At 47.3% G+C, this 12,888-nt stretch overlaps 1 protein-coding gene across 4 annotated transcripts in view; it reads left to right on the top strand.

Annotated features, from left to right (window-relative positions):
• cpx (synaptic transmission protein complexin) overlaps positions 1-12,888 on the top strand; it is a 296,980-nt gene that overhangs the window by 165,447 nt on the left and 118,645 nt on the right. The window contains exon 1 of one of the 4 annotated variants that reach the window (XM_075676415.1): positions 4,886-5,016. The exons of the other annotated variants lie outside the window; for them this stretch is intronic. Coding sequence (XP_075532530.1) covers positions 5,004-5,016 — 13 coding nt within the window. The 5' untranslated portion in view covers positions 4,886-5,003. Of the gene's footprint in view, positions 1-4,885; positions 5,017-12,888 lie in introns of those variants that run through there. 4 annotated transcript variants of the gene reach the window in all.

Raw genomic sequence — 12,888 nt, 5'->3', positions numbered from 1 at the left:
GAGGTTCATAAAATCTCAAAAAAAGAATTCTGCACACCTGCAAATTCTGCAAAAAAAGGAGTTATTGCAAGCCTCACCTATTGTGAGCCTACGTGGCATTTGTTCAAATGATACACAAGGTTAAAGTTTAGCGATCTAATACCGGCATAGGTAGCGCTAGCGTGTTCTTTAGGTGTTAAGCAGGGGAATTTCTTGTTTACCGAAATTGCGAATTTAGAAAGACGTACTGCCATCCATGACACTCGGAGAACCTAACTTTGGAACGCCCCGACTTGCCGTTCCACGTATAGCTTACAATCACTGAAAAATAGTTTGCCGCGCTTATTAAAGGGCCCCTCACTAGGCCCCATAGCAAATCTTGGGTATACGCTGGAAGTTGTTACGTGTCCTTTAGGGAGCGTTATGCCGCAAATGTTTTTCAAATCGGCTCCATTGATAGCCGAGATAGAAATATTTCAGTTCCGCGAACCCATCATTTCAGCAGGCGGGCTCCACTGCCAAGCAAGACGCTCTCTCCACTCGCCCTGTCTAGCCTACGCAAGCGGAATTCCTTCCCTGCGTTCTTCCATACCGGACCTCGAGGATCGCGTGACGCATACGTCACAGACCCCGCCTTCATTTTTTTTTTTTGCCCCTCGCTTTTCTTTTTCAGCGCTACGCACTTCCGCCGACGGCGTCGCGCGCGAGTTGTTGTCCCGTCCGCGCAGGGCAAGATTTCGCGCGCTGTGCACAAGGAAACATGACTAGCGGTATAATTCAGTGCTACACAAATACTGAGGCAGAACAAGCGGATCGCACAGCGTGATCGCGAGCTGGAACGCGGTAAGAAATGACATAGTTACGGTACCTGCGCACGTGACCGCACGACCATGGGAACAAACAGACGCAGCGGAAGTAGATCTCTCTTTCTTCGGTGCGAAGTAAATAAAAACAAGCAGTCATTCCGTTCGTGTCTTATTATTTCTCTAAACTTCAATTCGTCAATTCAAGCAGCAGATCGCACAGATAACAGATGTTGTCTTCAATAATTCTAGAAGTCACGTGTCACCAAGAGCGACGTCACACTGTGGACACGATTACGTAGGCGCAGGGGCACGATTACGTCGCCGTCCGGCTTGGAGCGCGCCGACCGCGAGTGAAGAGAGAAACTGCGTTCCAACTGAAATTTCAGATCTTTCCGCGGCGCGAAGCGATGGAATACTTTGCAGGCACGATTGTTATCGCTCCATGCATGCTCTGCGCTTGTCAGTTCAAGATGGCCAGACCTGGTGAGGGGCCCTTTAAATGAATTTTATATATTGGGCACTATTCATTATGTAAATTACTCACTCGTGTTTATACAAATTGTTCTTGAGTGCTTTTGTCATGGTACTTCTATGTGACATACTGTTTTATGTTATTACCATTGATTTTTTGTTGACAAATTTCACAGCATGCTTTATAGATGTCACGTATTTGTCAATGTACACCTGCCAGTGGTGTATGGGCTGAAATGCTGCACCAAATTATACCTTTAGTGGCATTTATTTTTACTATTAGTTTTCTTTATTGTGTGTTTTGCTGACCTGTCGCTGCCATGTGTTGTCATGGGGTTGAGAATTTTTCAAGCAGTCGCTTTACGGTTTTTTTTCTCACCCTCCTCCATGTCCAATGGGAAATAAAGATTCATTCATTCATTCATTCAATAAAAATTGTAGCGCGAAAATCGAATGCTAAGTAACAACCTAATAGTATATCAGATCAGCACAGCAAACGGTGAAAGTCTAGAATTAGAAGCAATAGGAACAAGCGAACGCAATTACTGCTAATACGGGAAATTCACAGTTTACAGCGACAGCTGTTATTGGTTCGCTCCTCTGGTCGTTTCCATGTCCGAAGTTTCCGCCGCCGTCCGTGGCTAGAATTCCAAAATCCATTGCGAGAAAATTACTATGAAATAAACGAAAGATTATTGTTGTGCCGCAAGGATTCGAACTTACGGCCAGCAGATTGGCAGTCCAGGATTATACCTTTCAGCCACTCCGCCGATCTTAAGCGCGCCAGTGCAGAATACTGATCCTTGAGAGCGCGATCGCACCAGCAGCTGCGATGGTTGGTTAGCGCCCGCTCAACATCTGTGTCTGTAAAGAGGGGGATGCGCGCCTTGTTCGTGTTTTAGCACGTCGCCCGCTCAGTTCTGAAAGTGGCCCTAAATTAGGATTTTTTTTCTTCTACGTGTAATGGTATCTTCGAGGCACTTTGTGTTCATAGCAAGAGCACCGGCGGTTTGATCGACGTCTATATGTGCGCGACCCACAACGAGCACGTTGTGCCGTTGTGGGCACACGAAGCAGGCTGAACACGCCTGCTTCGTCTTCATTAGATTTCTCCTCCTAGCGCTCGCAGTTTTCTCATGTTCACTAGATGGCGCTGACGTCGGCTTGTTCTCTTCAAGGATAGCGGTTAGCCTGTCAGCGGGGTATCCCAAATATAAATCTGAGGAAAGCGAACGAATACTATTTTAGTAGAGATCAAGGGGCTAAGTCCGGATAGGTAAGAGGAGGAAGAAGACAGAGTCTTTCTACTTCACCACCGGGAGGAGCAACTTCCACAAACGAATACGACTCACACATTTTCTTCTCGAGAGGAGTTTACTCGCTTCCCACCTGCGAATTTTCACTCCAGCAAGCACTGCACGAAATGTCTATGACGTGCCGCTCATTATATTTAGCCAGCTATCCAGTCACTCTCTCCGGTTACGGGCGAAACTGTAATCTTTGCTTCCCCATTCGCTTCTCTATTATTCCGATGCTAACCATTATGCTGATATAACATAGAAGCAATTGCTGCTAAAATGCGCAGTGTTACATCTTTTCTCCAATTCACTTCATTATAAGTTGACGCATGTCTACAATGATACGGTATGCGTCAGGAGCACAGTAGTGAAGTACTCGTTCTTTCGAAGAAGTGGCTCGAATCGTAAGGTTCCCACAGCCCTTTTCTGTCGCAAGTAAAAATTGTATCAACAGAGAGATAATGGGGAGAAAGAAGCAGGAGCAAACAAAGGGAGAAGGGAGGGATATTAACAAGAAAAGCATCTGGTTGACTATCCGCCGCTGAGTAAGGGGATGGGGCAATATAGAGATGAGAAGAAAAAGAAGAAAACCTTATTGCATTATGGCTCTAGACCGAGTCGTACCCTCTTGTGAAGATGGCGCTCAGCGGTGGCTGATTGGTGACGGGTGCCACCGCCCCGTGGATGTGGCGGACGTGGCGCATCAGGAGGAGCCACAGAATCTGGCGCAGATCTTCTGGTGGTGTCTCCCAGCTCGCTCACGTGCAAGGCATTGACAGGGGAACGTTGGTGCTTGCAATAATGTGCGCGTCTGAACTTATGGCAGAGAGCCGTTAAGTTCTGGAGCCGCAGACGTCGTGACGTGTGTGTCTTGAACCGTAGTGTTATTCTTCTTGTCAGCGTAACGACAGCGCCTCCAGAACCAGTCGGTGTATTCGAGCCATCAGTATGAACATGAGTGTGGTTTCTTTAGCTCCCGTATGAGAAAATATGTGCAGAAAATATGAAGATGCCTAACGTGCTCGTTGTGGGTCGCGCACATATAGATGTCGATCAAACCGCCGGTGCTCTTGCCATGAACACAAAGTGCCTCGAAGATACCAAACTGTTGTTGTCAAGACATTTTGCTGAAAGTCCGTACCCAAGTTCTTCTTTGTTGTATTCTACTGCCACTGAGCCCGTGCTGGTCGGCGAGTTGGTTATACATGATTACAACGAAGGTGCCAAATAAAACAACGGACGAAGGAAGGCAACATGGGCAACCACTTAGGCGCTCTAACAACTGAGCGTTTCATTCCTTGACACAGGAATAAATAGCTGCTGCCAAGGCTCACAAGTGCATTCCAGATTCCAATAGAACCTGTGTTTTGAACAGAGCAGATAATCAATTGACAAGAGACATATTGGAAGCGTTTGAGATCAAGAAGCGCGGTGATGCTTGTATCAGTGAACCCTCAGTTTCTCTATCGACAAAGGAACTAGCGTATCTTGGGAGTGGTACTTAGAAGCTGTTCAGTATCGTGTTTTCGCTGTGCGATGCAGATGACGGCACTGTTTTTTCTTGTTGTTTTGATGCTTGGCAGCAGCTATTTATTCCTATGTCGAGAAATAAAACGCTCAGTTGTTAGTGCGCCTACGTGGTTGTCCCGTGTTGCCTACACTGCGTACACTGTGAAATTTGTACCTTATGAACATTACATAAGAGCGGAATTTTATGCGCCGCATTCTTAAGTATTTCTTTCCCAGTTTTCAGACTTTACAGCTGCGACTGTAAAATTGGCACAGCAAGCCCTCAGTATTTCCGAAAGCGGGCTTTGTTTCATTGACCAAGACGTGCGGGAAAGCCAGCTTGGAGTGGCTCATCGCGTGGCATTCACTCTGGGCGTTTTATCGTGCGCAAGTTTGTTCGGGCAAAGGGTTCCCCACCTAATCCCGGAGCGCACGGCCATCAATAAAAGCACGGGACGCGTCCCGACAGATCGCAAGCACCCTCAGCAAGCCGACGTGCAGAAGGCGCGAACGCGGCTAATGAGCGCAGTTGCTCTATTGTGTCCCGTCGGGCGGCAGCGAGCACTTGGTCCGCCCGGGTGTCGCATTAGGGCCACTACCGGTGGGGGGAAAAACTTTTATTCCGGGCCACCCTTGACCTAGTGCCAAGGTCGCGCGAACCCCCGGCTTTACTATCCGGAAGCCCGGTCTCGATCGGCGAGCACGCTGGCGGCGCCTCGTGGAGCGCTGAAGCGTCTGGCGCGCCGTCGGCTGGCAACTGGGGCAAGGCGCGTGGCGCCGCACTGGTGGCGGCGGCGCGAAGCGCGCTCCGTGTGCCGCAGTACGGCTGCGCTTTCTCGCAGCAGCCGCCGCGCATTTGCTGTCCGGATGTGTCGCGGAAGCCGAGCGCCAAGCAGCGCGCGTTGCTAGTTGTTTTGCGTCCCGTCACATCGGCACCGCCATGGACTTCGTAGGTAAGGAGCCGCCGTATACGCTTTTGGTTCTTTGTGCTGCCTTAGCGTCGAGAGCTTTTGTTCTGGCCGGCTTGCGGTAGACTTCGTAGGCCAGCATGGTTGCTCTGTAGTCTTGGCTGAATAAAAGCAATCTTTTTTGGGATGGCTGGTCCTTTTTCTCATACTTGCACGGTGGCCCTTATTTTGGGAACTTGCTTTTGTTTTCTTTGCTCCTTAGTTGCGGGCGCACTCTGCGCGAGCCTGGTTGCTAGTAGGACTGCGCGGCTCGCAGCCACGGGCAGCCGTAGCGCGGGACACAGCCGCGCGTCTGATCACGAAAAAGTCCGGCTGCGCACCGCGGGTGTCTGTCTCCCCGTGGCTGCCAAATCCAGCGCGCAAGCGGTAGTGGCTTCGGGGCGTCGCAGGTGTCGGTCAGCAAAGCAAGTTGCTCAGGTCGGCGCGCAACGTGAGTGACCTGCGCCGCCGCCGGGTCCCGTGGCAATGCCGGCGTTCAAAAATGGCGCCCATCGGGACGACCGCATCGATTGGCCGGGATGACTGCTGCGAGCTGCACGAGAGGGCGCGCGGCGCCTGAATTAAACATGAGCGGGGGACGGCAGCGCGAGGCACTGGACGGATGCAGGCCGCGTCGCGCCGGAGGGGCCGACGGTCACGCGCCGACGACGACGACGCCAGGCACGGTCAGGGCTCGTAAGGACAAAGGGTTGCCGCGCGGCCGTTTCGAGTGCGGACGAAGGCTGCAGCGCTTCCTGGCGACCAGCACTTTCCGCGAGAAGGGCGCGCATAATGACCCCGGAGGAGCGAGCCACTGTCCGAGTGACTGATGGTTGTGTGTTGTGGCGGAGCTCCTTCCGCTCTCCCTTTATTCCCCCTTTCTTCGTGAGCTATTCTGTGCCGAGGAAAGCCGCTTTGCCGACGAAGACCCACATTATATAGGGGCCAGATATCTATTTTCTTCGAAGCACACAGATTGAGACTTTTTTTTAAACCCTGTGCCATTTATTTTTTTCTGCTCGCAAGGAAGACTGATAACAAAATAGGCTTTTTCAACTGTAATTCGAATATTTGAACGTTAGCAACTCAATGCTAAAGATTCACAGCTCTGAGTGAGTTTGCATTACTCCGAAAGCTAGGTCGACAAGGTGCCAGGTATTATATTTATACATTGAACAGCACCTGCAAACTAAACCAGTAGCCGTGTTTTGTAACAGTCCATTTCATTTTCTATTCTTATTTTAACATCCACCTTACCGAGTAGCCAATCCAGGCGAGGACGGCTGCGCGGCAGCGATCGAGCCAATGACGAAGGGCCGAAAGGATTGAAAATGAAATGCACCGTTAGAAAACGCGACCCCAAATTAACATGGGGTGCTCAGCTAGCGAAATAAATTTAGAAGTAAAACATTAGAGTGTTCCCTGCTTTGCAACGAACAATTTAAACGCCAAGGAACGTATAAAATGCTTATTGGTCGCTTAACTTATCAGCTGACCAGTAACATGTCTTTTTAAGTACAACTAGTATTTTTTTTTTGATCTTGTATATATTTTTATGTCTTACTTGAATTATGTCTCAACCTCATTTACTTCCTTAGGACAGATTTAGAGAAAGCATCTCAAGAATAAATCAAATAGCAAGATTAAGGAGTCTATCCGAGCCCACGCTCTTAAGAGTCGCAGTGAGGGATGCATTTGAATTAGCTAAATTCTCACGGTCGTTCGGGAAAGCTCTGAAGCCGGACAGCGCAGAGCCTGCTTGGTTTATTGCACTTAAGTCTCTCGTGTATATCCGTTGAAAGTTTCCATTCCTGTAAAGCTCACGGCTCCGATACTGTCAACGGCGGTTCTCTTGTTTTGCACTCCTCCTCCCCGCTTCCTTCTTTTGTAACGCTGATGTGAGAGAGCAGTGAAGACGTCGTGTTTCTAAGAATTATTTGTTCGTGTTCTTTCTATTTCGCGTGATTTCGACTGCTAACTGTGCTACTAAGTCCCGCTTTCATTGCCGACCCATTCCAAAACACCTGGTACGTTCACCGATCTTATCTTGTCGCATATCGCATTCACATTTGCTTTTGTTTTCTTTTATTATTATTTATAATGATGCTGCAGCACCTATAAATAATTAAAGTACTTCACATCGTTTTCTTTTCTTTCTTTTTTCTTGTTATTGAGTCACACTTTTATTTTATATCGCTCCTATGCCCACTACCAGCGAAAGCCGTCACCTCGATGAGCTCGAAGTTTTTTGGCGACTAAGAAGAAGCAATAGCACACTAAAAAACAAACACGAATGCTTTTTCTGCACTTCTTTTTCTTGTTTCAGGTTCATTTTGTTTCTCGCCTTTTATCCTTTCTTATCATGTTGTATCGAAGCCCCACATATGGAATTGATTTGTCAGGGATTCTTTCTTCTATATGTTTCGGATGTCCCCGCCGAGTCCAATTTCTCGCCTCACCAGTACTATAATGAATGGCAATAAACACTCTATCGGACCAATGTCATTCAACACGCCCTTATCACATTGGTAGCGCCCGACCGAAGCTTGAAAGAGACCGATTGGTCGCGCTCACTTCGTTTCCGTTTGGCCGTCTACAAGTAACAGTAAACAGGGAGGAGTTTGAAGAAAGGTCAGTATCATAATGCCAGCACGAACGGCGAGGGAAGTGAATTCTACGAATTCCCCAGCGCGTTAGACACGCGCCAAACACATGCACTAAACGATATATTTTGCTCGCTATTCGTGCCTTTTATTCATCCACAACAGGAGGCTTTTTCTATTATTTCTTATAGAGAAGCTGGTAAGGGCTAGTTTCACCACTATCGTGTCCGGTGTAGAAAAAAAATTTCGAAGATAGTTTAATACCGCACCGACCCACGGCGGAGGTGAGCAGGTGTTAAGCACTCCCCATTCGTGGGCAAATTCCGAAGATAGTTCAGTGCCAGGCTAACATGCGGCGGAGGTGAATCGGGCTTTAAGCGCTCCCCATACGTGAGCCTATCCCAAAGATAGTGCAGTGCCGGGCCGACCCTCGGGGGAGGTGTAGTTCGCCATTAAGGGGCCCACATACACAGCTTCGCTGGTCAACCTTCTTCACAGAGTGGAGGGGCACTGAGTTTTCTTCTTCCTTTTTTTTTCCTGAGCGCCTCAATGCAATAGCCTCAGCAACCCTGTACTCCGTTTCACACATGTCAGTCAACGATGTTGAAGCTACGCAAGAAGTTCGGCCAAGAAAAGTTATCACTCCGCGCGTTCCGTCCATGCTTTGCTGCGCACCAACAGCGTCCGCTCGCGCGAGCACGCACCTCAGGCTCCTCGCGACAGGTTGCAAATAAAAAACCCGAAAAGAGCAACAATAATAATGATCTAAAACAACGCATTAGCAGCCGTGTACCTCAGTGAGTTTGTTTCTAAGGATTAAAACTTGTTTCATTCGATACTGAGCATATATAAGAAACAGTTGCGCGCAATTGCGGTCAAAAAACATCGAACTTTATCCAGGGGGCGAACGAAGCCACTGCAACAAGTCTCTCTAGCCTCCACAGCGTTGACTGCTATGTATGGAACGGAGTATAAACACATCTATGAATCCCACTGGGTTGACGCTACTGCTTTTTCTTAAAGAAATTACTATATTTTCGCGATGAGAGCTGGTACTACTGGTCTCCCACTATGCTTCTTTTCGCTGTCCTGCTTACTTCGTGTTGCCGGTCAAACGAAGATGGCTACATCTTTGTTTGATGAGAGATTGCTGATAGAGCGGTGACAGCGCTCAAGTTAAGCAGATTTTACAATATCACACAACAACCAAAACCAAATTCGAAAGTGATTCAGCGGCGTCGTTTACGGTTTCTCGTGTAATATGGTAAATATATACTAATTAGTTCGTTTCTCTTATTTATTCATTGAAAAATAATGCTGCGAAGAAGAAACACTGGCGTCGCCTTTTGCAACAATTCCTTTGAATTGATATTCTCTTCTTCGCCGCGCCGAGTACCCCTAGCGCGGCAAGTGCGGCGTCCTGATCAATGAACAAAGGTGAGAAAAAAAATAGAAAATGAAATGTATCACTAGGAGGTACGGCGCTTGTTCTTGTATTGCCGTTTTGTTTGTTAAATTCCTGCACCTTAATTGCCCGACTCCGTGTGGTGCCAGTCAAAAATTATTGTTGCATGACGAAAGCGGCGTGCTTTGTGACCTACGCCTTATTTTTCTCCCAGCAGCGGACGGAAGTCTGTCGTATGATGGACAACATGGCAGACGTCCACCGCCGTATTTTATAAGATTGATCGATGTTGTTCATATATATAGTAACCAGCGGCAATGGCGACTTTAGGTTTACTTCTCTCTCTCTCTCTCTCTTAGCTTTACTGGCCCCATCTTTGCACGCTCGAGATCATCTCATTAGCACACAGATAGTGGCATTAACATGTTTACTGTCTCTCTCTCTCTCTCTCTCTCTCTCTCTCTCTCTCTCTCTCTCTCTCTCTCTCTCTCTCTCTCTCTCTCTCTCTCTCGTTTAATCACGGAAAGCAGCTTCACTTCAACTTCCCACATTATCACTTGCTAAACAGTCAGTGATATTTTTGGGTGAAGGCAACTGGTCAATAAACCCACACATGCTGCCTGAAGGCATCGATGTTGCCGGATTCGAGACCCTCGTTATGTAATAAACGAGTAGAAATGAGGTTAACCGAGGGACCCAATTTTTATTAATCATATCATAAGAAGTCAACAAACAATGACACCAAGGACAACATAGGGGAAATTATTTGTACTTACGAACTGAATTAAAGAGTTCAGTGTGCGCAAATCTTTCCACAATAAAGTCAAACCAACTAGCCCGCCTTACAGTTTTATTGAATTAAAGCAAGGATAAATTAATGGAAAATGGAAATTGGGCCAGTTGCTTTCACCCAGAAAGATCACGTACTCGTGACGCCTGCGGCATAAAGGATGGTTCCACATCCGCCGCCAAGGTTTGTGAGTGTTGGCACTGGCTAACACTCCTAGGGTTCGTTCTAGTAGTAAAACATAAATACCCCAGAAAGTGGATGGGGGAACGGCACCGCGGTAGCTGAATTGGTAAGAGCATTGCACGCGTAATACGAAGACGTGGGGTCGTTCCCCACCTACAGAAAGTTGTTTTTTTCATCCACTTTCATTTCCATTAATTTATCATTGTCTTTAATTAAATTAGTAAGTACAAGTAATTTCCCCTGTGTTGTTGTCCTCGATGTCTGCCTGTTGGCTTCTTATGATATAATAAATATCGGGCCCCTCCGTCAAACCTCTTTCTTCTCATTCATCGTATGAAAATAAGTAACGCAACAGTAGTAACATTGCGTGAAACCTTGTGAGACGCATTTTTAAACCAGTCACCTTATCCATTAATAATTAATATTGTTGTATTTCGTAAGCATGGCCGGATTTAGTAAAGGAAGCTTTAATGGAGGTAATCCGCTATCGTTAGACACGTGTATTGCTGTAAGCTTCAGGAAAACGAAGATAACAGTTAATGCGGCCGGATACACTTCTTTCATTCCTTTTCGTTTTTCCGCGGGCGATAAAGTTTTAACTAAACTAAATATGATATGTTTGACCAAAACGAAAGCCGCAAAGTCTTGGGCAATAAATAAATAAATAAATAAATAAATAAATAAATAAATAAGTAAATAAATCAGTGCAAGCTACGTCGCACAATAAAAAAACCGGAGTAAGCGCACACACGAACCCCTTCAGTGCATGAACAGAATGGAAAAATGAGAAGGACCTGAAAATCTTTGCCGTTTGCTTTTCAGTGACGCTCACTATAAGAAGGAAGCATGGCTCATGCCATAGCGTATCGGGGCGTAGCTGAGCGTTGCGTGCTTCTGTGGTCTGTGGCGTCTGACTCTTTCTTCCGTCAGCTGCTCCTTGTGTTGAGTGCCCGCAACAACGGCGTAAGGGAAAATGCTGGCCCCCGCAAAGATCGGCCGTTCATCCAAACAGACTCAATAGCTCCGGCTAAACGCTCCAGCTTCGGACACACAGTGGCTATCTCGCTCGCTGATCTGGGTTACGACCGTCCGGTCTGAACTCGAATTCATGGTCGCTCTGGAGGGAATGGCAAAAAGAAAGAGAGAGAGAGAATTCGAAAAAAAAAATTTTTTTTCTTCGCTCGACTGCAAAAGCGCTTTTCTTAGCTATAGCGCTACCGCAACTTTTCCTCGGTGGGCTAACACGCAAACTTATTTCGGTTTCTTTTGGCTCTCACAGTGATCCGCTTTATATTGCTTTCTTTTTGTGTGTGTAGGCGCAATCTTGTTCATAAAATGAGCGTTTCAAGGAAAGCCCTGTTCGCTCAGTCTCTCCCGTAGGTGGAGCCCATTTATGGGCATCTGGCGTGACTCGAAAAGGATTGTGGTCGAGCATACTAAAAAGCTGTCGTTTGATACCGCATGCCTACTTCTGCTATGCTCGTCAAGGCTAATGGTCACTTGGCGGACGGGTATTCGATCATGGCAGCAATTTCTTGTTTCGCAGAGTGCGTGACACTTTCAGCGACCTACTTTAGTTGTATTCTTTTTACTGGATGCAATCGAACATTTCCATTAAACTCCATACATCATCATCAATCGAAAATCTCGAAAAGACGTCCGGCCTTAACAATCCATTAGCGAGTGAGCGGTACGCGTTCGTCGATAAGTATGGAATGCAAGTATGATAGCTTCGTTTTGAGTGGAAACTGACTGACATCACCGAGTGCTGTAGATTATATGACCCGGGGGTGCTATGCAGGGTGCCCCGAGTTTCTCGCAAGGCTGAGTTTGCTCGACGGCAGCCAGTGAACAGAGATAGCGCGGGATGCGCAAAAGCAGCAGGCAATAAAATGTGGAGATGAAACCACGTATGTCAACACGAGCGCGCCAGGCCTGCACACGCCGCTTCTTCGTTTCAAACACAGATGAGTGGGCAACGTTAGGCGCCAGCACCGCTTGTGGTTGTCAACGCAAAATCGCAGTATCACGATACCCGTGACTATGCCCCTGTCTATCTACACGGCGCAAGCCGCTTGCCGCGTCTTTCGGGAGCGCGTCACGGACGTATCTCCTCTTTCGCACATAATCTGCCTATCTACCGTCGAAGACGAACAGCGCAGACGCGGCGCATTCTCATGCCAACTCTTTCTTTCGAATACGTTAAAAGGTAACATTTTTTATACCTTACTTTCACATGTAATGCAATGGGTGGAACGATAAACAAACAAGAGAAGGCACGGATTGTTTGACCAGGTACCTCGTTCTTTTTTGACCGCCCATGAGGTAACGCCCAAGTGATGATAACCCAATCATAGTGACCCAATGGTGAATCTAGATAAACCAATGAAACTGGAGGCGTGCGGAGGGTTCAAGTTTATGTATTGATACCACACTATTAATCAAAATAACGCCCTTTGAGTCGTATCTTGCCACACAACAATAATGTCATGTTTTGTCCGCATTTCCTTTCTTTAACGCTGCGAGCTCGGTACTTCCAAGTCACAAACGGCATGCCCGTTATTGTGGACTTGTCTTCTTCAAGGCGACATATGCTTTCCTCGCCACAGTATATATAGGTGGGGTTCTTCTAAAGGGGAGGGGGTGTGAGGCGGGAGCGCGTGGAAACGAGGGAAAGTGTGTTAGTGTTAGCTAACACACTTTCCCTCGTTTCCACGCGCTCCCGCCTCACACCCCCTCCCCTTTAGAAGAACCCTACCTATATATACTGTGGCGAGGAAAGCATATGTCGCCTTGAAGAAAACAAGTCCACTTGTCGAAACGTTGGCTCCTGCATTCACCTTGTTCACGTTTTGCTCATCGTCTTGAATTGCCATCTCCCGCATTCCCCGTCTTTT

Source organism: Dermacentor variabilis, unplaced genomic scaffold (assembly GCF_050947875.1).
Source record: "Dermacentor variabilis isolate Ectoservices unplaced genomic scaffold, ASM5094787v1 scaffold_12, whole genome shotgun sequence".
In the NCBI taxonomy this organism is placed as follows: domain Eukaryota; kingdom Metazoa; phylum Arthropoda; class Arachnida; order Ixodida; family Ixodidae; genus Dermacentor; species Dermacentor variabilis.
The sequence above is the reverse complement of the archived record's forward strand: the minus strand, read 5'-3'. Positions and strand labels throughout refer to the sequence as shown.